A 26,666-nucleotide genomic window follows, 5' to 3' on the forward strand; every position below is an offset into this window, starting at 1 on the left:
GCATTATCAGTTCAGAGAACATATGACATTGTTTTATGCTTTTGAAAATATTTAACAGACTATTATTATTATTTATTATTTATATTATACAGATAGATTATTACTGTGAATAAATTGTTAGGGCACACTTTAGTGTATGGACTAGTTTAGACTATTAACTAATAATCATGACTATTAACCTCAAATAAACATACTAATTTGTGCTTGTTTTTTTTCTTTTTATGGAATGTTATTAGAAATTGAACTGCCTCAATACTTCATGGCATAGATCCAACAAGGTACAGGAAATATTCCTCAGAGATTTTGGTCCATATTAACATGATATCATCATGCAGTTACTGCAGATTTGTCGGCTCCACTTCCATGTTGTGAATCTCCCGTTCCAACATATGCTCTATTAGATTGAGTTCTGGTGACTGTGGAGGCCATTTGAGTACAGTGAACTCATACGAGCTTTATGACATGCCGCGTTATCCTGCTGGAAGTAGCCATCAGAAAATAGGCACATTGTGGTCATAAAGGGATGGACAGGGTCAGCAACAATACTCAGGTAGGCTGTGGCGTTGACACACATGCTATTAATGGTCCCAAAGTGTGCCAAGAAAATATCCCCAACACCATTACACCCTCAACAGACAGAACTGCTGATACAAGGCAGGATGGATCCATGGTTTAATGTTGTAAATGCTAAATTCAGACCCTATCATGCAAATGTTGCAGCAGAAATCGAGACTTCTAATGTCCAATTTTTGTGAGCCTATGCGAAATGCAGCCTCAGTTTCCTGCTCTTAACTGACAGGAGTGGCACCTGGTGTGGTTTTCTGCTGCTGTTGCCCATCCACCTCAAGGTTGGACGCGTTGTGTGTTTACAGAAGCTCTTCTGCATACCCCGGTTGCAAGGAGTGGTTATTTGAGTTACTGTTGCCTTTCTGTCAGCTTGAAACAGTGTGGCCATTCTCCTCTAACCTCTGCTATTAACAAGGCATTTGCACTGCCATTCACTGGATATTTTCTCTTTTTTAGACCATTCTCTGTAAACCCTAAAGATGGTTGTGTGTGAAAATCTTAGTATATCAGCAGTTTCTGAAATACCCAGACCAGCCCGTCTGGCACCATCAACCATGTCACATTCAAAGTCACTTAAATCACCTTTCTTTCCCATTCTGATGCTCAGTTTGAACTGCAGCAGATCAACTTGACTACTGAGTTGCTGCCATGTAATTGGCTGAAATTTGTGTTAACAAGCAGTTTGACAGTTGTACCTTATAAAGTGGCTGGTGAGTGTATGCTACTATATGGGTCTAATATTTACATTTACAAATAGCTGTGACATATACCGAATAAAGTACACCCAGGCAGTAAGTTTGCTTCACATCTTTCAAGCTTTATTCCGCGATATCTACTGCTTGGATGTCCTTTATCCCTTATATAACGTGGCTTCATGCTCAATCGATCAGAATCAAGTATTCCAGAAGGCTGTGTAATATTAGTTTGATATAGGGATGAAATTAATTGTATAAAATATGGTCACGCAGAATAATCGGAAATAATGAACAGCCAATATTCCGCTAATTATCAAGTAGGTAATAGTGAGAACTAGTGCCCAAACTAAAGTGTTGTTAATTATTCCAAATCACAATTTAATATTAATAAGAAATAGCTATCCCCTGTTAGTTCTCCATTGAGTAAACAATGCTTGTCATGCTTATATAGGCCTAGCCTATAGTGAAATCTCTGTAATGTGACTCTTGGGACGCACTGAAGTGCTTTGGACCTCGGCTGTAGGATATTGGTGCAGAGGAGGGAGGGTGGTTTAAGTGCTGTAATGACACATCCTGAGCGCTTATGGAAAGCACAGAGATAAGTAACTAATGGAGTTCAGCCTGCATCACTGGATGGAAGCAGCACCAGGCTAGAAGAACAGTTATAGAGCAACTGCGAATCGCTCAGCACAATGAGAAGTTCAGCACTCTGGACAGCTCTCTGCATATGCATGTATGGCACAGTGGTGGATTGCTCAGGTAAGTTTTCTTATACTTGCTTCTATTGACACGTTTAACAAACAGTTCACGTTTGAGGCTTAAAACAAATGATCACAGCATATATGCATAAAAATTTCAATTTGATAACTGAAATCTTGTGGCTTAAAACTTATTGTGCGTAGCTATTCGATTTTGAAGACTAAAAATGTTCTCTCTAGGTATCTCAGCAGAAAATTATGACAATCATTTAATTAACGGCAATCATTGTCATTGGTATTGTGTTATCAATAAATGAATGTAAACAACAACAAAAAATTGTAAACAAATAGCATTTGGACAGTTATTATTGTTTGACTTGACAGATTTTGATACACAATCAGTCAATAACATTAATTGACATGGATTCATGTATTAAAGATAGCACTGAATGTTCAATTCTGAAGTGAAAGTGACAATGGTTTATCTTGGTGTAGTGAAGAAGCTTGGCAATAACACTGGGCGTTTCGCCAATGCCACTCTGGTTCGGCTAAATGAGTTTTTAAGTGCCGGATATAAAAAAGGAGTTCGACCTGTGCGCGACTGGAGGCAGTCAACGACGGTGGCAATTGACCTTATGGTTTATGCCATTCTCAATGTGGTGGGTTGAGGTCTATTTGATATGTTAATTTATTTGTTGTTGGTTTTGAAGTTCATTCTTCTGAATGTGATTTTGTGTGCCACACAGGATGAGAAGAACCAGGTTTTGACAACATATGTGTGGTACAGACAGGTACGTTGGTGGAAAATACGTAATTTATCTGTATTTTTTAACAAATAAAACTAAACAAACATGGTTTATTATCCTAATCATCCCATAGTTTAACCACAGTATTTATAGCAAATCTGCCCCAAAACATGGTTACTACACTTTTATAAATCTATTCATGATGCAAATAAAAATGAAAAATAAATCATCATGGAATTTGTAATGGTTTTAATGAAAATTATATATATATTTTTTTATGAAAACTCTACTGACCCTGTGGGTTTGTACTGGTATTTTTATCCTTTTATTTGGTGCTACAGCATTGAATCTTAATGACCCCAAAACATTCAAACGTACTGGATTTATTGGTTCAAATTTGATGGTTTGATTTGAATGTTATTTATAGACCATAAAAAACTTCAGTGAATTTTTTTCAGAAGGGATGATACGTTTTTCATAAGGGTTGATTATATTATTGTTTCACACTATGTAAGTAACACAGTTGAATCAAATATGTGTTGCACTAACTTGCAACATCACACTCAAATCTTATATTGGTTAAATGCAACAAATATTAACAAAAACTAACTTTTTAATGTTAAATCTTGTTTCGGATTTGCTTAAAGCTAGAAGACTTCATAGAATTGGTATTAGTTTATGGTTATTATAACAGCAATTGTTCTTGTTATAATGGAAACTGTAATGGTGCCTATGGGTCTAGGTTAAAACCACAAACTCCTAATGGAATATGCACCCAAACACACTAGAAAGCATGGAACGCATAGAACACTAGTGTTAAAGGTTGATGGTTCATATTTTTATTAGCTATTTGTAATGGAAACTATGTATTTTTTATCATTGTAGTCTGATTATATCTATGAAATTATTATATTTTAGTTCATCAAAAACAAACAATCAAAAACAGACAATTCGATTTACAGAAAATACTATTAGACAGGGTTTCTGCAGGTAAAATCAAGTGAAATTTAAAACTTTTTAAGACCCTTTTTAAGACTATTTTGAATAAAATTTTAGACTAATACAGGGCTAAAAACTAATGAATATTTTTAATTCGGTCTGTTGCCACAAAAAAGTAATTATTTCTTAGCGACATATTTTAATGTGTCAAAACAAGAAAACTCTAGTTGAATAAATCTTTTTGTTCAACATAATATATATATATATATATATATATATATATATATATATATATATATATATATATATATATATATATTTTTTTTTTTTTTTTTTTTATGACAAGTTTAACATTGTTAAAATATATTATTATGGAGACAATAATCAAAAATATGCATTGAGTATAATCATGTGAAGTGATATGTTGCTCTTTTATTATTATAAGGAATTGTGCTATTGGAGGTTTTCTTAACCTGATTAGGGAGGTTAATTTAGAAAACAATGCTGTAAAAATATCGAACAGCTATTGTAATTGTATCTTTTTGCAATACCTCCCCTTTAAATATGAAAAAAAAAAAAAGTTTGAGATGGATTGTTGGTGATGGGATGGATTTCATCCCGATTGGGTACTTGGACACAGGTAAATAAAGACCATTTTAAAAATGATTTAAGACCTACAAGATTTTTTAAGACTTTTTAAGGCCTAAAATGTTGTTTTGAAAATTTAAGACATTTTAAGTTTATAACAAAAGCACCAGTAAATAGTCAATATCAACATAAGATTCCTGAATGAATGATTCTCATTAACTAATTTTATTATATTTAATTACAGAAAAATTTAATATTTATTATGTGTTTGTGTTTGCATATGGCAAAACTAATATAACTTAAAGGGATAGTTCAACCAAGAATTTAATATTACTCACTATTCATTTGTCCCAAACGTTTATTGTTTCTGTTTTAGGTTGAGTACAGAAGAAGATATTTTGAAGAATGTTAGAAACAAATAAGCATTGACATTCGTAGTAGAAACACTCAAACATGTTTTGGGCACTTGAAAGGCAAGAGAATTATGACAGAATTGCAATTTTCTTTTTGGGAAAAATCTAAAGTGAATTGACTTTTTTTTTTTTTATTCAATTCCTGAATTTTCATTGCCAATTGTAATGGGTTGTTTTGGTTCAATTTCTAATGTCCACAACCATTGAAGAACCCAGGGGACCAGAGTACATGCTCCAGCTTGGTCACCCTTGGTCCAAATTGACTTTTCTTTTGAATGAATCGCAGACATAAATACTAAACACAGGTTTTAAAATGACAACACAACCAGTATATATAGCCCAATTCACAACTTATTACTTTGCATGGCTCCAAATTAAACAAAAACAATTACTTATATTGTACTTAACAAGATTTCCCAACCGTGTATACCTTTTGTACTTGACATTGAATTCTCTTCAAAAGCAATGGACAGATGAGTTCCTTATGTGGGATCCTGAGGAATTTGATGAAGTCAAAAAAATTTCCATTCCGACTGCCAACATCTGGATTCCAGATATCCTCATCAATGAATTGTGAGTAAACTTGACCTAACAAAAGAGAAGACTGACACATTAATGATGCATTTGCTGCTCTATTACTACTTAAAATGTACTTTTTTCTTTCTGTCCTCTTCAGTGTGGATGTAGGAAAGTCTCCTGATATTCCATATGTCTACGTAGGCCATGATGGACTTGTCAGCAACTATAAGCCTATCCAAGTAGTGACTGCCTGCTCTCTCAACATCTACAACTTTCCTTATGATGTTCAAAAATGTAGCTTGACTTTCCAGAGCTGGCTACACACAAGTAAGCAACCACATTCAAGTATTTCTAAGTAGTCAGTGACAAAATGCATGTCTAAAATTTTTAAAAGATGTGATCTTTAAACATTTTTATAATGCCCGATGAAAGCTAATTAAAGCAAGACACTACAGGTAAAAAATATATATACATATATAATGCACTTGTTAGTTTTTAGATTTTGAGATATTTGGCTATCCATATGATGTCTTTTTCAGTTAATGTAAGAAAAACATCCAACATACACTTTTAAGAGTTTATTTTGCTCAACTTTGTATGTTTTTGTCTGTAGATTTCCATTACAATACATTGTAAAAAATGCTGGGATCCACAAAATTCCTTCATGCTCTCCCAACACAAATTGATTAAGTTAACTTAATCGTTTTTTTTTTTTTTTTTACAAAATTTAAGTGGATTGAACATAAAACAATTAATTAGTTAAAAAAAACTTAGGAATTGCGTTGTTTTAACTCATTTTAAATAAGTAGTTTGAACAAGCAGCAAAAATCATTTTTTTGTGTTTATTTTTAAGAGTGATTTCCTAAAAATGAAAAAAAAAAGCAAGAATTTTAAATCTGACTTCTTCCGACGATTTTTGTGCAAGAAATATATGCAAATGAGTGGGTTAATAAGTGGCTTTCATTAAACAATGGCTTTCATTAAACAATGCCTTGTTTGCATATTTTAACAGCTTTTATTATATATTTTATAATCAACAGGGAAAATATAATATCATTTTTTAAAATATCTTTTTATTGACCTTTAACTTAATAAAACAAAAATTTCAAAAAGATTTGAAACAGAAACAAATCCTCTTTTCTCCAAAAGAGCTCCTGGCCCGACTGTACCATTGCAATGCATTAGTTTTGCACATTTTAAATCTGATTTACACTATATTATTATAGATATGTACATAAAAAAAAGTATGCACATAAAGACAAATAGATAAAAGTACACTTATGTTCATTTATATATTGTTCACTCATATACATAAAATGAATCAAAATTAACTTAAAATAATCAAATAAAAAAAATGGAGGGAGAAAAAAAGAGCAAAAAAAAATCTTTAGCTTTGAACAAGTATTAATCTGCTGTTAATGTGAATTATATTTTCTGCTATTTGTATTTCCTTCATCTTCATCAGACAAAACAAAACAAAATGAAACAAAACTAAACTAAACTAAATCAAACCAAACTAATCAAAACTAAACTAAACCAAACAAAATGACTAATCGAAACGAAATGAAACTAAACCAAAGTAAATCAAACTAAACCAAACTAATCGAAATGAAACGAAACAAAATGAAACGAAACAAATAAAAACTAAACGGAACAAAATTAAAACAGCAAATATTAAGTTTGCTTCATTCTGTACATAAGCACTGGCTGTCAGATAGTATACAATTTTTGACTGCAACCTTTATAGGGGTTATCAGACATTATTTTACCGTTCACCTGCAGTGTCTTTCGTATTTACTGAAACATTCAGTTTTTATTCAGTTTTTATTTTATTCCAGTTTTTATTATTCTGGAAATGCATTATTGGAGAAATGATTCAAGCATAAGAAAAAAAAACAAAGTGTCTTTTTCGTAAAGCCACACGAACTAACCTTTAACCTTCTCTCATCTCGTAGCTAAAGACATCAACATCACACTAATGAGAAGCCCTGAGGCTGTCAAGACAGACAAGAGTGTGTTCATGAACCAGGGAGAATGGGAGCTGCTTCACGTCCTCTCCACATACAACGCGTTCAGCATTGATAATGATGATTACTACGCCGAAATGAAGTTCCATGTGAGTAATGGAATAATACCAAATTAAGTCATATGGCTAACCATAGTATTTGCATTTGGAATATTTTAGGGACACATATAAAAGCAGGACAGGCAGAAGCTCTCATTAAACGACTGCATTAGATTTGTTTTGTTTCTTTAGCGGTAACATTCGTTTAACCAATAAGCTGTAGATATGGCTATGAAAAAAGAAATAAGAGTTCAATGTTTGCTTAAATTGATAAAGTTAAAATGTCTTCAGAATATCTAATATCATATTGTAATTTAGGTTGTTTTTGCAGTAAATGATGACTGTTGGTCAAAATAATAAATGCTTTCCTTTGCTGTAATTTAATACTTTTGCAATGGTATTGTGTTGGAATAATAATAATATTACAAAAATACATTTAAATGTTCATTTATTTTAAATTTGTATTAGTTTTTGTTTAATAACAAAACTTTACTATCATGTTACAATATTATTTATTTACCAATAATATGTATAGCTAGTAGCATGTAGCCAGTTCATAAGAATCCATTTATATGTGGGAATGGAATGATAACCAGTTTTAGGGTTTACCGTGGTTTGGAGAAGTTAAGGTTTTAAAACTGTCAACATTTTCTGTTATAGCAGTTATAGTTTTTTATTGTGTTTTTAAGACATTAATTAGCCATTCTAAAATATATTTTATCTAGTTTAGTATTAGGGCAATAGTATTTCCAGCAGAAAAGGACCCTCCACATCCAAAACTGCTGTTACAAAATATATTAAATGTTTCTTAAAATAAAACATACTGTGTTCAACGGGACAATTTTTTAAATTTTTTTTTGCCCAGACATTTAAAAGGAGCATATTCTATAGAAGTAATCACAATACTGTGATATTTTTTATCCAAGTGTATCATACCATCAGGATCTTACACCAGCCCATGCCTAGTTGTCAAGGTTGTGAAAGATTGTGAAAAGTTTGCCTAGTTGTGAAATGAATATTAACATTTCTGAAAAAGCTTAATAATTAAAAATCACCTTTACCCAATCCAAAACTGGATTTCTGTTATGACGTCTGTTATTCAGATGGAGAGACTCCATTTTAAGGTCTAGCTCCATAAGTAAATGTTGACTTGTTAAACTTTAATGTTAAAATTAACTAGGTTAATTAATGTAACTAGGAAGGTTAATGTAATTAAGCAAGTTATTGTAAAATGATGGTTTGTTCTTTAGACTATCGAAAAAAATATAGCTTAAAGGGGCTAATCATTTTGTCCCTAAAATGGTTTTAAAAAAATTTAAAACTGCTTTTATTCTAGCCGAAATAAAACAAATAAGACTTTCTGCTGAAGAAAAAATATTATCAGATATACTGTGAAAATTTCCACTCTTTTATGAACACTTTTCTATTTAATATTTTAGAAAAAAAGTCTGGAGAACAAAACAAACATGTATAATATGTGAAACAAAGATTTGTTTTTGAAATATGCTCCTTCTGCTGCAATTACTTGACTGCAAATAATGAAAATCTTAATTAAAAGGCCATCATGGTGGCGCAGTGGGTAGCACGATCGCCTCACAGCAAGAAGGCTGCTACTTCGAACCCCGGCTGGATCAGTTGACATTTCTGTGTAGAGTTTGTGTTCGTGTGGGTTTTTTCCGGGTGCTCCGGTTTCCCCCACAGTCCAAAGACATGCAGTACAGGTGACTTGAATAAGCTAAATTGTCCGTAGTGTATTTATGCAGAAGTAAATGACGTCACGGAACCCGTACCGGGTACACAGTTTAAGTTAAAATACTATATGTCGAAATATTACTTCATTTAGATCAAATACATGCCACTGAAAAATATCACTGACCCCAAAAATGCTGAACTTCAGTTCTACTGATACCAAAATGTTGAGCACCACAAAAAGCACAAAGAGTCCAAATCTGCAAAATAGATAAAGAAAGAAAGATCAACACATTAGTTCAACAATGAGAGCCATCTGCTTTTCTCTGCAGGTTGTGATCCGGCGCAGACCTCTTTTCTACACAGTCAACCTCCTGCTGCCCAGTATGTTTCTGATGGTGATGGATATTGTTGGCTTCTACCTGCCGCCTGACAGCGGAGAGCGAGTGTCCTTCAAGATCACCCTGCTTCTGGGCTACTCCGTGTTCCTCATCATTGTCTCTGACACTCTGCCAGCCACTGCCATCGGGACTCCTCTCATCGGTAATGAGTGCTTTTTCAGTTTCACACAACATCACCTGATGTATTTGCATAGAAAAGAAAAATCATTGATTGGGGGAGCTTTTTATGTGTGAGAGGTGACATCATTTAGTTACTGTATACCACTCTAAGGTGTGCATTTATTTTAATTAAAGTTGTTTCATTTTGGTTTCAAATCACTACACTTAACAATTTAAGGTAATTCATAGCCTACAGTTCTCAAAACATTTTTCTTAAAATATTTAACTTCATTTAAATAAATAAAAACATAAAATGGATTATATCAAAATACAATCTTTTTGTGAGATGTGTAAGAAACTAGTCCTGAGAAGTTTGAGGACAAATACCAGACAACATTACCAGGGTGTGTCAATAATTTGGTTGAATGCTTGAATCTGAGTGGCTGGTGAACATTGTAAGGTGTGCAGTTTTTTTTTTATTCTTCAGAGAAACACACATCTAAAGTACTTTCAGGCTGTGAGGCAGGTCTTGAATGCATGACAGTTCTTACTATGTCAAATGAGTTCAGTTAATGAATTATAAAAAATAATGCACAACAGAGGTGTAATCTTCTAATATTTCAATGGCCTGTCAATGGCTATGTCTTACTTAGCAAACAAAGTTCGTAGAGTATAAGTTCCTCTCAACTGGGCTTGTTTCTGATGTTGCTTCTTTACAAACAGAAAAATAAGTCAGATAGCAAAAAAATAGAGATTTCTTGAGCATTTCAAATGAAGATCAAGCCGCATGTCCATTGATTTTCAGTGTGAAACCGCAGCTGTGAGGAAGCTTGTGCGGAAATACACTGTGCTGATTAATGGGAGTGATAAGGAGAGCAGCACTGGAACCTACAGAGGTTTCCAGTTCAAAACTAATGCTTTCAAACACATTAAAGCCTTACAGAGGGCATGCATTTTTTTTTGCTGAAAGATCACAGGAGATATCAATTTTGATCTTGACAAAACAAGTACAGAAAAATAAATTATGGGTTAACATAATATACTAAAAATCATATTAGATATATTTAGAACGATAGTCATGTCATGGCATATTTAAACTCATTATTTAAGCCAAGTATTACTGTTCTGCCCCAAAATACTAATGATTTCTCATTTTAAATATTTATGCTTTGTACTATTCCTCAAACTACTAGCTTTTACCCATTTGTCAGCAATCTTTTTAAACAAACAAACGAAAAAACAACAACACACATTTAGTGTGATCATATTTTCTTTAAAATATTTTAATAAATAATGATCAGAATAGTTACAGTGTGTAGTTTTATATTTTCATGGTTCACAGATTTGATGAGGCTTTATAAGAAGGTTTAAATTGCTAATATTAGTTAATGCACTAAGTAGCATGAACATATATATATAGGAATATACTTTCACTGTATTTATTCATCTTAGTTAATTAAATTGCTTTTTTTTCATAGTGAATTAACTTGTGTTCACAAATACAACTAATAATGTATTATTAAATAATTAACCAAGTTATACATTCAGTAATTTTGTTCTTTGTTGGTTTATGGCAAATAGTTAACCAATCAACCTTGGAATTATAAGGTTGATATTTGAATGATTTTGAGATATTGAGCTTCAAAGCTTTTGCATTCCATAGCAGACAGTATGTGTGTAACTTTTTTTTTTAAATAAAAAAAAAAGTTAAAATGTAAACAACTTATAAAAAACATCCCATAATGTAAATAAGTTGTCATTTAATAAGGATATGTCAATACCTCAATTTTGACAAAAATTTCAGATAGAACCCATATCGTTATGTCAACAAGTGCATTCTTATTGTAAAGTGATTTATACTGTGAAATATAGTTACTGTATTATTTACTGTATTAAACAAGGGCATTTATACACATCTGTTTAAAAATTAAGCTGGTGAAAAGTGACAGTAAAAGTAGTATTTTCTATCTTAAATTAATGCTGTTCTTTTAAACATTCTATTCATCACAGGTAGTAGTTTAGTAGATAGTTTGCTTAAAACTAGAAATTCTGTCATAATTGACTAATCTTTTACTTCTCACATGTTTGAGTTTCTTTCTTCTGTTCAACAGATAAGAGAAAAACATTTTGAAAAATGTTGAAAACCAGAAACAATTGACTTCCATTGTATTTGTTTTGCTTACTATTGAAGACAATGGTTACAGATTTCTAACATTCTTCAAATATTCCCTATTTTGTTCAACAGAATAAACAATCTAATAAAGGTTGGCAATCACTTGAGAACTTCCTGACCCCAGAGCTATACATTACATGCCGTATACACTGTCAGAAATAAGGGTAGGCGAGCTGTCACTATGTGCTACCTTTTCAGATGGTACACATTTATACTTAAAGGGTCCATATTGGCACCTCAAAAGTATACATTAGTACCTAAACATTTTAAGAAGAACAATTTTGTACTTTTTAAATACTAATATGTACCCTTGAGGTATTAATATGGATCTTTAAGTTACAAATTTGTACCTATTGAAAAGGTACCACCTCAGCTCACGTACCTTTATTTCTGAGAGTGTACAGATTATTGAAAGTTTAAAGCAATATGTTTGCTACTTTTGTACTATTTGTTTTAAATAAAATCACTGTCAACTGAGACAATCCACTTTTCCTTTTATTTGATTCTTTAATTCAGAATTTTTTTTAAAGCTAATTAATTAAACTAAAAAGTAACTCACATGACATTTTTTAAAAAGTACCTCAAATACCTTTTCCTTAATTTTTAAAATGAATGTGTTACTTAACTTGTTACTTAGAAAAAATAATATTATTATGTTAATCGTATTACTCGTAAACACTAACTAGTTAGTGTAAAAACAATGAACAATGCACCTGTAGTACATTAGCACCTGACTGTGTTCTGTGCTTTGTATATTTCATATTTATATATAGTCTTATTTTGTAAACAATGTATGTTTTTAATTGTGTATTCCTAACTGTTTTGCTTGTTTTATGTATTTTATTGTCTGCTTAGAGCAACGTTGTAGCACCTTTTTGCCCAAGACAAGTTTCCTCTCAGAGACAAAGTTTATCCTCTCCTCTCCTCACAAATTAACAGACTAGTAATGATACTAAACATCATTGAATGGTAAAAATAAATAAGGTTTTTAAAACCTAATAAACAACATTTTTTAATTGTAATAGTATTTCCTCATCTTTACTGTATTTTTGATCATACAAATGTACCCTTGGTCAGAAGAAAAACCTCAGTACAGTATAATAATAATAATAAGAAATTAATTTTTCTGCTTTCGAATTAAAAACCTTACAGACTTTATTCACAAAGAACAATGCAACAATCACTGACCAAATCAGGTCTTTCTCCCAAGTAATAGTATTTTTTTCTCAGAAAGTGTGTGTGTGTGTGTGTTTTGGAGTGCAGGTGTGTACTTTGTGGTCTGCATGGCGCTGCTGGTCATCAGTCTGACCGAGTCAGTGTTGATCGTGAGGCTGGTGCACAAGCAGGATCTGCAGTCCCGTGTGCCACAGTGGGTCAAACACCTGGTGCTGGAGAAGGCCACAGTCCTGCTCTGCATTCGCAACAAGAAGATCTGCTCGTTCCGCTCACAGGGGTCCGACCTGCCGCTCTATAAAGAAAACAACATGAACACTGGTAACTGAGACTCTCCTTAAAGGTACAGTTCACCCAAAAACAAATCACAATTCTCTTATTAATGACTCACTCTCATTTCTGTCCAATCCTGTAAGCCCTAGGTTCATCTTCAGAAATAATTAATCTTCATAAATTAAGATGTTTTGTACAATTTGAGAGCTCTCTGGCCCTCAGTACACAGCAATGTTTAAACAAAGCCCACAAAGGTACCAAGAAGATAATCAAAACAGTTCATTTGTCATCGGTGGTTCAAAGGTATTTTTTGGATGCTACGAGAATACTGGTGTGCACAACAATAATCAATCTATTCAACAGGTCATCATCAGTTCAGAAAGTGTGTTCACGAGAAAGCTGTGCACTGTATGTGTGATCGATCACTGTACACTTAATCATGTTCCTGACATACAGTATAACCCAGATACCGGCAAACAGAAGAACTGTTGAATTATGTCTTAATTTTGTATGTTTTTTTGGACTGTTTTGAAAATAGCATCCAACTCTTTTTATGCACATTTTGGAATATTGCACAAAAATGCTTAATGGAAACAGCAGGAACCGCACACATTTTAAAAATGCACATACAAAAACAAGAGCACAACGAAGTAATATAAACTTTTTATTCGATAAAAATAAAATGTTCATAAACTATTTACAGAGTAAATTTGAGCTTTAAAATTCAGAATTTAAAACAACACAGACTCATTCTGAAGATGTAGCCCTATATACATTTCTGCAGGTCGCGAATTATGTAGCCAGAGTAAGGTATGGCTGCATTTCATTTTTACAACTCCGCTCCTTTTCGCGCTCACTAGCTAACCGCTTATATTCATATGGACGCCTTTCCTGCTGTTACCAATTTGTCCAGTTAGCTCACCATGAACGTCAGTGGGCTTGAGATGAAAAGAGGAGTTGACCACGATGACAGGATTCAAGTCCGGTGTTGAACGGTTACAGAAAGCAGGTAATACAAAAAGAGAATCCAAAAAAAAAGTAGAATAAACATATAAATAACAGGGTGAAAATGTGGTAAAATCTGAAACCATTATAAAAATGAGGCGAGGACTTTTCTTTTTCTGTATTTCTTTTTAAAATTGTTTGTTGGGTTTATGGAAGTGGATGAGCAGGTCAATCGGAGCTTGTAAAAATACTATTGGTTGGGTTTAGGGAAGGAGGATGGTGGGTCCATCGAATGGTCAAACAGTCAGTCAGGCAACAGTGGGCTCTGGTGGATTTACGTGAGAACAGCAGGCGGGAATGGCACTCGCGAGAGAAATTTAAGATCTCACAAAGCATACAGAGAAGCCTTTAGTAGATTCATCAAAACAAAAACAGCAAATAACGCAGCTTCTGGGACGTCTTTAGCGCTCTCCAGAAATATATATATAGAAGTACGTTTTCAGAATGAGTCTGGGTTAATTATAAAAGTCATGTGATTTTGTTTTAACAGGACATGCGATAAGAGAAATGGACAAGATAAGACAGCATTAATGGCCAAACCAGTGGACCGACCAACTTGCAGAACAACTGAAATGTTTTGGTCATTTTAAAATGCATTAGCCAGAATCTTAGTAGTTCTGTATTATTTCCACCATTAAGCGGCTGCACTCTCAAAAAGTGATTTCAAGTCTCCAAAAGCCACTGCACTCATTGCGTTTTGTCTTCCTATTCTAAGTCATTTATTACAGTATATATGAAAAATGGCTTCTCCTGCTGCAGCAAATTACACTTTGCTTTTTGATATTTGGTGTCAGTTTATCTGGAAGTAATGATTTTGTTCTCTTAACTCACTGGATGGAAGTGATGCTTTATTCTCAAAAGTTTAATGCTACATTCGTTTTGGGCATACTGTAAGTCTAATTTGCATCTTCGGATGAAAACAGCTAATGTTCTTGGTACCTTTCTTGGCTTTCAACCTTTCAGTACCATTGCTGTTTATTTTATGAGGATAAAATATCTTAATTAGTGTTCCGAATATAAATGAAGGTCTTACAAGTTTAGAAAGACATGATAGCGAGTAATTCATGACAGAATTGGCAGTTTTTGGGTGAACTATCACTTCAACATCCCTGTCAAATCCTACTTGAGCAACTGTTAACATTTACTAAATCTGGGATTCTAAATAGAGGTAAATCATTTTAAATATTTATATTTTGTGCTATTTTTTAAACCAGTAGGTTTTACTAATTTGTTGGCAATAGAGAGTTTCACAGAGCTTTCTTCAGCTTTGAATCACAGAAATATATTAGATTTGTCTAATTTTGACTTATTGAATTTGACAAATTTCATTTAACAAATTTGACTTGTGATACAGCCTAGTGTGATTATCAAATCAAGGGAAGCAGTTTTATCAAATAAGTATACAGTCTGTTTCACTTTGAGGTTTAACGTGAAGAGAGCTTATACGCTGCAGCTTACATTGTCAATCTGCAACTCCATTGTGGGAATGTAATGTGTGTCAGGTTCATAGTCACAAACTTTGCAACAGGAGTTATAACAAACTTTCAAGACAGAAGATTATAGCAATTTATCAGCATTCTGCTAAGGTAAAAGCTTAGATTTGGTTCAAAAGAACAACAGAAGTAGTTCATTATTTCATTAATAAGCCTAAATAAATGATTATCTTTATATAAGTATAACTTTTTAATTATAACTTATTGCAATAACATAAACATTATAAAAACATAAACAATCACATTTATAACACAGTGGAGTTCAATGTGGAATACACTAGTCAAGCAAAATCTTTGCCTTGATTGCTCTCCAAAGTCTCTGCACTGTCCTCTATCTGTTGGGCACATTTATACCTAAACTACAGAATTAAACTGAAACATTTAATTTCAGTTAGCTGATAATTTCATTAATTTTCCTATTTAAATATTGACGTTATGACCGTGCACTAAAACTGACAGAAATTCAAAAGTTAAAAAAAATCTATTAATAAATTTTTATTTATTAAAGATTTTATTTATTTATTTTTTTTATTGAGATGCTAATGGTCAAATCCAATGCAATGATTTATGCTAGGCTAAGTTAAAAATGCTCCCGCCAGACTGGGAGTTGAATGGATTAAAAAATGGTAAAACTCAACTGTTTAACTCTAGGACAGTTGTAAAATGAGCTTTTTTGCGACGAAAAGAAAAAAAAAACGTAAAATGTTCCTTTTTCATCCATGGAAACTTTTTATTCCAAAAAAAGTTCTTTACAGTAGATTATTCAAACGTTCTTTATACCATAGAAAAAAAGTGATTTTCACTAAAATATTCTTCAGGGAACCAGAAAAGGCTCTTTTATTGAATGACTGTTTTCAGAACTTGATATTTTTAAAAAGAGTCAATATTTTCAGACAGGGCAGAGCTTAAAAGAGCAGTATGTAAGTTTGACACCCAGTAGTTAAACTAGGTAATGCATTCCTAGATAAAAACAAACGCAAACGCAGGTTTCCAGATTGAGGACCAAAAGGAGCGAGTATAACGATTCTAAATAAAAGCAACGACAAATTGTAGAAGGAATATTCTCTATATTAAAAGCAGTTTTTGTTCTAACCCACACTTCAAATTGATATATTAGAAACGGCTTTTATTTCTTGCAGCTGAGCAGCAGGATACACTGACAATGATCACCTCAGGTACATCTTGTGTGCTTTATTCAGTGTTGAATGCTAATAATGTGAGTTTGAATGCCATTTTACAAGACATTTATGGCCATACTTCTGAAAGCAGCAGCAGATAGTTCACCTCAGATCTTGAAAATAAAATAAACTTTAGAATTGTGAAAAAATGCAAACCAACACATATCAGTGATTCAGCATGTACATTTAATAATGTTCAAGAGGTTTAAGATGTATTAAACCTTATCATTTTGTGAGTGAGTGCATATTCTATGCTTCTGAATGGTTCTATTTAAATTTATGTCATGTTTTGTCTGGTGTAAATAGCCAAATTGCTTATGACTGCAAATCTCGTCACGAAGCATGTTGTTGGGACACGCAGCTAAAACGTAACCTGCCCACCAAATGTTTACGTTCATAATATTATATTATTTGCTAAATAATAACCTCATTTGGAACTTTGATGTAGAATGTAGAATCTGAATCTTATTTCGGAGTCTGCTACTGTCAACCGGAGGTCACATTTCAGTCACGGACTCATACTCTGAGAGCCTGAATCTGAATGAATCAATAAAATATGCAGTTTTCTATCAAGGCAACCTGGGGGGCTAAAATATAATTGGCTAAAGTGGCATTGGGCAAGTTAAAAGAACCAAAACAAAGACAGAAATTCTAGCATGCAACACATTTTCAAAGCAGAATACTTTCCTTCAGAAATGTTTTTCATAATGTTCACTTGGCATGTTTCTTAAATATCTGCAAAAATATTACGGTAGAGTCAAAAACTTACAGCACCTTCAACAAAGCTGCTCTAATGAAGCCACTTTTGGCCAATCTCTGATTGTGACCTGGGACTCTTTCAGCCATTCACTGCAACCACCACAGCTGTGAGGGGTCCAGAGACTCCGGCAGAACCTTGGGTTTGGGGCTGTCAGCACACGAGTCTGGGCCTCCTGTCATGGACGGCATCCTCCGCGAGATCACCACCATCCGCCAGTTCCTGGAGAAGAAGGACGAGAGCCGTGAGATCGCAAAAGAGTGGCTGCAGGTGGGCTATGTGCTGGACATCCTGCTCTTCCGTGTATACCTGCTCACCGTTCTGGCCTACGGCATCACCCTGGGCTCGCTCTGGTCCATCTGGCAGAACGTCTGACCGCAGATCTGAAGGGAAGGCGCCAGTTTGGTCTCACTGCTTCAAGGAAACACAGCGTTTGATGTCGATTAAGTGCTGGTAATGTGATTGTTATCTGACGAGAGAATAACTTGAGCACCAGAGAGGAGAAATGTACTTTCAGATTAAGAGTTATTACTTGTACACCGCCATTCTTACCAAATAAGAGCTGCTCTGTGACGTCTCTGAAATGAAGCGTATAAAATACTGATATGATTGTTATACCAGAGTTTGTGTATATTCAGTACAACATGACTGCAAGTGTGATATTTCTTTTATGTGACACAGAGTATAAAAGAGTCACAAATTTTAGATTGCATTATGGGAAGCTATTTGGGGTATTTTGTTCTTGGGTTAATGGAAAAACTAAAGAAAGAAACAGACAAAAAAAGCTGAAATATATAGATGCAATTAGATACTTTACTTAACCTAAAAAACGTTGACATTTTAAGTTGACTAAATTTTTATAATTATGCACAGTTCATTTAGTTAATAATGTAAATACTGGGTTTTAGTGTATTGTCCCTGAGCATCTTAAAATTATTGGTCAGCATTACACCATTAGCTATCAAGTATTTATTATTATTATTTTACATATTATTGATAGACTTTTAAAAAAAATGCTTCCTTGGTGACCACTACATTCTCATTTCAAAATCATAAAACATCTTACTGAAGCATATAAACAATCGACCAGGGATTAGTATTTTACATGTTTTAGGATTTTTTTAGATTCTATTGAGTTGAATTTTTTTGTACTGATTACAGTGCTGTATTTATATTGTTAATGTACACATTATTTATTTAGATTTTATTTATGTGTCAAAAATGTGTATATGTATTTATTTATGTGTAACAATATCATCTGTATCAATTTATTTTAATGGATTTTTATTAATTTAATAAAATTTTAATAACTAAATTAAAATGTAACCATAATTTTGCATTAATTAACTTCTATTTGTTATAATTATATATTTAATTATTTTAGTTCAATTTGTTTTTTTTCAGGTAATTTTATCTTTTTATTTTAGGGCTGCACGATATTGAAAAAAAAAAAAAAACAGACATTGCAATGTACTGCATTATATTTTGTGATATAAATGCAATTACACCAGATGACTTAAACAGGTTGAAAATAATTAATAATTTTAGACCGATTTAGGATTGATTGTTGTAGGGGGAGCACATCTGCATGAAGTATAGGCTAATTTTAAAAATGACAAGAGAAAAGATTTAAATAAATAATGATTTATGGTTTTCCTTTGGAGTCAAACAGTATTTAAAAACAGAAATTAAATAATCACTGTAAAATAGTCATTTATTCATTTTCTTTTCAGCTTAGTCCCTTTATTAATGTTGGGTTGCCACAGCGGAATGAACCGCCAATTCATCCAGCTCTCTGTTTTACACTGCGGATGCCCTTCCAGCTGCAACCCATCACAGGGAAACACCCATGCACTCTTATTCACACACATACACTATGGTCACTTTTTAGCTTACCTACAGTAGTTCACCTATACCACATCTTTGAACTTGTGTGGGAAGCTGGAGCACCCAGAGGAAACCCACACGATTGCAGGGAGAACATGTAAGCTCCATAAAGAAATGCCAACTCGAACCAGTGACCTTCTTGCTGTGAGGCAACAGCACTACCTACTGCGCCACCGCATCACCCCTATGTACAAATAATAATATTACTACTACTAATAATAACAACAACATTGCATCCTTTTAATGAGTAAATAATTATATAATGTAAACCTAATCTTGGGGCGCCAACGGTGGCTCAGTGGTTAGCACTGTCACCTCACAGCAAGAAGGTCGCTGGTTCGAGTCTCGGCTGGGCCAATTAGCATTTAGCGTGGACTTTCCATGTTCTCCCCGTGTTCGTACCCCTATAGTCCAAAGACAAGCGCTAAAGTGAATTGGGTAAGCTAAATTGTCCGTAGTGTATGTGTAAATGAGTGTGTATGGGTATTTCCCAATACTGGGTTGCATGCTGGAAGGGCATACGCTGCGTAAAACATATGCTGGAATAGTTGGCGGTCCATTCCGGTGTGGCGACATAGGAAATAGAAACTAAGCCAAAGGAAAATGAATGAATGACACCGTCTTTAAGCTACAAACTTTTAATTTATTGTTCCCAAATGGCTTAAACAGGCTTGAAATGCTTACACAGTCACAGGCCTTAAAAACACATGCAAATAATTAACCTTCATTCTAAGGTTAACATTTAAAAAGACTCCACTAAGTTGTTACTGTAATGTCTGGTAGGGCTGGGCCGATAAACGATATTATATCGAATATATTTACTCTATATTAAAGTGTCAATCACAAAGCAGAAATGTGTAACAATGGGAATTTAAAAGTGTGTTGATATAAGAGATGTACCGAATTTTTAGCCACAGAAGGTTTATCAGCTGAAAATGTTGTCATTTAATGGACCCTCTAATTTTTGTGGCTTCAGTCATTCTTGGGGTGCTCTTTTAAATCTGGAAGCATTTACTTATTTTGAAATATATGTCGTTATCATTCAATATGGAAAATAATTATCGAGGTTGCATTTTTGCCATATCGCTCAGCCCTAACGTCTGGTCAACTATAATCCTGACTATATTGCAGATCCTTACGATGTGAGTAGGCTACTGCAGACTCGCACATTGCGATATGAATGCAGTGAAACGATATATTGTGAAGCCCTAATTCATTTATTTAAATTGTTGAGTGTTTTTTTTTATTGATATTTATAATATGTTGATTATTTTAAACTTATTTGTACATTTTGTATGCTTTATCTGTAAACATTCCCACCTTAATGCTGCCTAAAGGCCCTCAGTTTGATACCTCCTGAACTTGGCCATGTTAACATATCTGTAAATGCTGAAAACAAATAATTAAAGACGTAATCACTGAAACAACAATCTATCCTTAAGGTTCAATTGTAAATTCTCTGTGTGATACTATGAAAAGTAATGCTGTCTTGTTCTCCAAATGAGCACATCCTGTAAAGTGTGTGTCTTGAGAAGATGTTTGAGTGTGTGTCTATATTGTGTTCCCTTCTCTTGCAGCCCAAGGCCGGCTGAGGATTAGTCGTTGCCTGTGACACTAAATGTACTAATTGTAAAGATTTTCACCTCACTGGGAATGCACTCAGCAGGCCTGGGGTGATTGGATAAATGCCATCGACACCCTACATAATTAAAGAAAAAAAAAATCAGTTAGACAGTAAATGGGAGCATTGATCCCAATACAATCAATGCGTCTACATCTCTCCATCCTGCTGCCTCTGCTATCCTCACCACAGTCCTGATTTAGTCAGATTGATGTTTTGATAGAATAAATGTCGTATTATGATGATAATATGATCATTATTACACATCCATAAGCTCTTGATGTTTGCGCTAGGGTTTGACCAGCAGAGGGCTTCTAAGGCCATGTAATGCATTTAAAGGGATAGTGCCACCAAAAATGAACATTTACTTACAATTTTGATCAAGTCAAGTGGTTAAAAACATTTAAGAGCTTCTTTTTTATGTTGAACACAAAATAATATATTTCAAAGCAAGCTACAAACCTAAACATTAGCATCCATAGTAGGAAAAACAAATGGAAGTCGACGGCTTTCTTTAAAATGTCTTCTTTTGTGTTCATCAGAAGAAAGAAACTCAAACATGTTTGAAACAAGTGAGTAAACCATGACAGAATTTTCAGTTTTGCTGGAACTTTCCCTTTAAGGCACTGTTAACGTATAAGGAGTTTCCCTGCTATCTGTAGTATTAAATACAGAAATGCACACAATCAGATTCTAGTGCAACAGGAATTTTACTATCAACCAAGAATGCAATGCTGGCAGCCTGAAGTCGGCAGTGTAATTCCTGAAGGCTGGTCGCAGTCATAACAAATGGCTTCAAGTGGCATTTGTGGGCCGTTTCTTGTTTTGCAAATTCATCTGCTGGAGGTCGAGCATTGGGCCCGTTTGCACCCGCAGGCACGGCTTAGCTGGAAACACAATCGAAGGGATTTGGGAAGAACACGTCCACCATTCAGTCCTTCACTGTCTAAACTTCCCTTGTCCATTAGATCATATCTGGGTCAAAGAGCAACTAAAGATGGGACGCCCTGTGCACAGCACAAAAGCTATTCACACAGAGAGGGTCACAGGACCTTTCGGCGGAAAAACTGGCGGATTTTGGTGCCAGCAGAATCATTGTCACCCCTTAATGATGCTGCTTCTCGTTCTAAGGCGAATATACAATCTGAACCCTGCTGTCTTTCTCAGACGATCATTAAAAAAATCTGTTTCATCTTAAGAGATAGAACTAATTAAAAGACTCATTAACTCGGCGCACCGAGGTAGCATTGTGTGCTTTATATGAGCCACATTATTTCCAAAGATAGTTAGATGGTGAAAAAAGGGATAAGGGTGTTTCATTAGACACTGTAAAGTTGCTGTCACATTAAGTGGAATTGGTGTACAATCACATATTTTTGGTAAGGAAATGGTCCATTACCAGTGGTAGCTAATGATTTTAAACTGAAGTCACTTCAGACCGTTTCACAGCAAAGCTGCAAACATAAATTCCATGTGAAATCAAAATTGACAACATTTATTTTACTAGCACACATTGTTATTCTTTAGGTGAATGATTATTCAGTTAATCCACTGAAAGACATCTTCAATCAAAGTCTGACCATTTGCTTAAGAGTTTGGAGTGGTGGTCCTTGGAGTGGCAAAGTAACCACGCCTAAACAAAAATGTCTAATCAGCAACTCAATACATTTAGGCATGTAGCCATGGTCAAGACGATCTGCTGCAGTTCAAACCGAGCATCAGAATGGGGAAGAAAGGTGATTTAAGTGACTTCAAATGGTTGTTGGTGCCAGACAGGCTGGTCTGAGTATTTCAGAAACTGCTGATCTACTAGGATTTTCACGTACAACCATCTCTAGGTTTTACAGATATTGGTCCGAAAAAGAAAGAATATCCAGTGAGCAGCAACTCTGTGGGCGCAAATGCCTTGTTGATGGCAGAGGTTAGAGAAGAATGGCCAGACTGGTTTTAGCTAATAGAAAGGCAACATTAACTCAAATAACCACTAGTTACAATCTAGGCATGCAGAAGAGCATCTCTGAATGCACAACATGTCGAGCCTTGTTGCTGACCATGTCCATCCCTTAATGACCAGTGTATCCATCTTCTGATGGCTACTTAAAGCAGGATATGTTATAAAGTGTAAATTATCTTACTGGTTTTCTTGAACATGACAATGAGTTCACTGCACTTAAATGGCCTCCACAGTCCCCAGATCTCAATCCATGTGGTGATATGGGAGATTCACATTATGGATGTGGAGCCGAAAAATCTGCAGCAACTGCGTGATGCTATCATGTCAATATGGAGCAAAATCTCTGAGGAATATTTCCAGTACCTTGTTGAATCTATGCCACGAAGGATTAAGGAAGTTCTGAATGCAAAAGGGAGTCCAACCTGGTACTAGTAGTAAGGTGTACCTAATAAAGTGACAAGTGAGTTTATAGCAACAAAACTTATGCAATAATAAATGATATTATTACCATTTTAAGACCATTTTGACACTGTAATAACATCATAATGCAAGTACACTCTTCCAAAGAACACATAATATTTTATTCCTTAGAATATTTCATTTAATCAGTCATTTTAACAATTTAATAAATTGGCAGTCATTACTGAAGCCAAATCTCGAATTTATCAAACATATAACTTACAATAGCCGTCCAAAAACTAGTACAGTCTAATTTTTTATATTATAGAAAAATATTAAAAACGATTTAAAAAAACAAAGTAGAAAAATCAAAAGCAAAAAAAAAAAAAAAAAAAACGTAAAAATTTAGTTGCAATACTTTGTTTAATTTTTATTTGTATATTTCAATTCCTAAATATGTTTGGTGACTAAAATATTATTTTAATAAATGTTTAGTAAATCTGTTTTATTTAAATAATGGATGCAAATATTCATTTTTTTAAAATACCGTGTACTCAATTATGCTGAGCACTGTATGACTGTTCAGACGGAAAGAAACTAAAACAAAACAACACAAGATTTGGGGCTGCTTTTCATTTTGTCTAAATGTTTAGTCTGAAGTGTAAAATATAAGCTCGCAATTCATATATATTTACGCAGAAGTTTATCCAAAGCTTTCATATGCCCCATGAGGGTTTACATAAAACAGTTGAGCAACTCAATGTTAATTTTTAACTGCACTAAACCAGCAGTGTACTAAAAAAGTATTTTTCTCACATAAAAAACAAGAACTACAAAAGCTGACAAGCAACACTAAATTAGTGTTAAATACTCAGATTTTGTCAAATACTAATGCGCAATATGGAGAGACAAAAAATCTGGAGGACACAGTGGAAATCTCCATAATGAAGGGATAATAAAGGGGTAGTTCACCAAAAAATATTTCTGCAATTATTGAACTTTTTCTAAACCTGTTTGTTTTCTTATTTCTGTTGAAAACAAAAGATATCTTCAACAAATGTAGTAACATCTAATCATTTTCCATGGTAAGACAAACACTGTACGTAGTAACAGGTTTCCAGCATTTCTCAAAATTGCTAGAAAAACGAAGAATGTACAATGTAAATGTACAATGCCAAAATGTAATAAGGGTTTCTGTACAATTTTAGCAATGTATTCAATAGGCCTATATGACTTAAAACGTTCATTTATGATCACCTCGATATGTTCTCAATTAATAACACGCAAAATAGCCTACCTATGACGATCAGAAAACATGGCACTCATGACAGCAGTTTTGGTTGTGCGTGTAGGGCTGACATGCTGTATCCCAACACTGGCAGATGTTTACAATAATTCAACATGATCATAACTCAAACACATACACACGCGCGCGCGCGCACACAGTGCATGTTAGACAGATACAATACCAGAGGGAGCATTAGCATAGCAGCGAATTGCCATTATTTGCTCAGATGGTTCCCGGCATTAACACACACAGAGCTCCATGTAATGAACACAGGCAGACTCTCTAAAGCACTGAGGTTTGTATTCTCAGCTTGTCTCCCCTCAGAATAAAAGAGAAGCAGAGGCTGCTTTTGTTTCAGTCTATTTCCCTCCGAATAGTAATGAGCAGGCAGTGAAGACAGAACTTGTTTTCTTAACGATACTCTACCTGTGTGACTCCAGATTTTAAAGATTTATCGGATAATGTATTCACATCAAGTTCAGTCTTGCCGTCTCGTTTGTCTGCCTGCTCTCTCTAACGTTAAACTTGTCAAACATAGGCTACATGTCACTCTCTCAGCTGCAGGTGGTGCTAACTGCACTATATTCACAACGCACTGGCCATAGCTTTTTAGTAGCCTACTCACATTCATTAATTTATTTTCAAACAATAAAGCTGGATCCGACAAATCAGTGGCTAAAGTTAAACGTAACTACCTCACCTTGTTTATCGAGTCCAGGATTTTTGTGTACAACAGCTTCATGAAGTAGCAGATCATCTCAGATGACAAAAAATATAATAATAATAATAATAATATTATATATATATATATATATATATATATATATATATATATAAATATATATATATATATATATATATATATATATAAATTTATATACATACATTTTTTACACCACATCTAACAGTTTTCTTGAAGTTGTGTGAACACCATTAATCTATTATTCAATGGAAAAGAGCACCTTGAAAATACTTTAAATAGCCTGTAGACCTTTAAATAGTGTATTTTCGTGAAGATAACACATTGAAATGCATAATTTAAAGAATGGGTTAGCCAAGAAAATTAATGACAGAATATTCTATTTACACAGTATATTTTATTTTGGTGCAGTATAGATAAGTAAATGACATCCCATTGTGGATGTGGGTTTCAAATGTGTGTGTGTGTGTGTATATATATATATATATATATATATATATATATATATATATATATATATATATATATATATATATATATATATATATATATATATATATATATATAGTCTGTATACTCTATGTTTATATATAGATATTTATATCGATTGACTTTAAGAAAACAGCTCTAACATTCTTCAAAATATCTTCTTTTTGTGTTTCACAAAAGAAAGACCACAATACAGGTTTCTTTGTAGTAGTATTTTAAATTATGTAAATTAAAGTAAATTAACCCTTAGATTAAACACCGTATTAAAATTCACAATAAAAATTTGTTAAATGCCTTTAAATAATCGTTACCTATTAGGCATGGGTTGGTATAAGATTCTGACTAAATGATAACCTTGGATGAAAATATCATGGTTTTGGTATTACTGCTCTAAAATATATTCTATTTAAATTTCCATGTAAAAAAAAACAACAAAAAAAAATCCCCTTTGAACAAAATATATTTCTTTTGAGAAAGATTTAAAATATTTTGGGGCAGTAAACCAGCTAAATAATTCAAATGAATCATTGACTTCTGCTGTCTTCTTTAGTTTCAAAAACAGATTATTATTTTTTTTTTGCAATTTAAAGTGGCATCTTTAGATATCTTTTCTGCTGGTAATACTGTTGTCCTAAAAAGCAATAAATAAATAAATGAATAAAAAAACTGTTTAAAACCTTGAATTTTCTAAACTGTGATTTACCTTGAAAACATTTATCATCCCATGCCTGTTACCTATACACATTTTTACAGCACATACAGTATATGTTGTTCATTGCTTTTTTTACAGTGTACATGAGGGTGAATAAGTTGTAAATATTTAAATGATAAAATAACAGATCATTAGCTCCTGTGCG

General features: G+C 33.6%; 1 protein-coding gene and 1 long non-coding RNA gene across 5 annotated transcripts; one reads left to right on the forward strand and one right to left on the reverse strand.

Annotated features, from left to right (window-relative positions):
• The first annotated feature begins 1,870 nt into the window (after nucleotides 1-1,870).
• Nucleotides 1,871-18,084, forward strand: htr3a (5-hydroxytryptamine (serotonin) receptor 3A). Of its 3 annotated transcripts, XM_073935337.1 has the most exons (10): nucleotides 1,871-2,021; nucleotides 2,456-2,619; nucleotides 2,707-2,751; nucleotides 5,110-5,219; nucleotides 5,323-5,492; nucleotides 7,121-7,281; nucleotides 9,252-9,462; nucleotides 12,856-13,086; nucleotides 16,676-16,711; nucleotides 17,557-17,846. In XM_073935337.1, exons 1-10 carry the CDS (start codon nucleotides 1,955-1,957, stop codon nucleotides 17,844-17,846), a joined length of 1,485 nt encoding a protein of 494 aa, XP_073791438.1. In that variant the 5' UTR covers nucleotides 1,871-1,954. The 3 variants fall into 3 exon arrangements, with proteins under 3 accessions (XP_073791438.1, XP_009293684.1, XP_021324753.1); XM_009295409.5 differs by lacking the exon at nucleotides 16,676-16,711 and having other exon boundaries at nucleotides 17,557-18,084; XM_021469078.3 differs by lacking the exon at nucleotides 16,676-16,711 and having other exon boundaries at nucleotides 12,856-13,108; nucleotides 17,557-17,659.
• On the reverse strand, nucleotides 11,121-24,717 carry LOC137488814 (uncharacterized). Of its 2 annotated transcripts, none has more exons than XR_012396780.1 (5): nucleotides 24,630-24,717; nucleotides 21,002-21,057; nucleotides 17,781-17,885; nucleotides 17,484-17,693; nucleotides 11,121-13,060 (listed from the first exon to the last, which is right to left on the reverse strand). It is a non-coding gene; the product is annotated as an uncharacterized lncRNA (long non-coding RNA). The 2 variants fall into 2 exon arrangements; XR_011008043.2 differs by having other exon boundaries at nucleotides 12,973-13,060; nucleotides 17,489-17,693.
• Nucleotides 24,718-26,666: the final 1,949 nt, after the last annotated feature.

Source organism: Danio rerio, chromosome 21 (assembly GCF_049306965.1).
Source record: "Danio rerio strain Tuebingen ecotype United States chromosome 21, GRCz12tu, whole genome shotgun sequence".
Lineage (NCBI taxonomy): Eukaryota > Metazoa > Chordata > Actinopteri > Cypriniformes > Danionidae > Danio > Danio rerio.

Bases quoted from the DNA above. Each gene is read 5' to 3' on its own strand.
- htr3a (XM_073935337.1), top strand. From the start codon at position 1,955: ATGAGAAGTTCAGCACTCTGGACAGCTCTCTGCATATGCATGTATGGC. The intron at 2,022-2,455 runs GTAAGTTTTCTT...ATCTTGGTGTAG, and splicing joins CACAGTGGTGGATTGCTCAG to TGAAGAAGCTTGGCAATAAC. The intron at 7,282-9,251 runs GTGAGTAATGGA...TTTTCTCTGCAG, and splicing joins ACGCCGAAATGAAGTTCCAT to GTTGTGATCCGGCGCAGACC.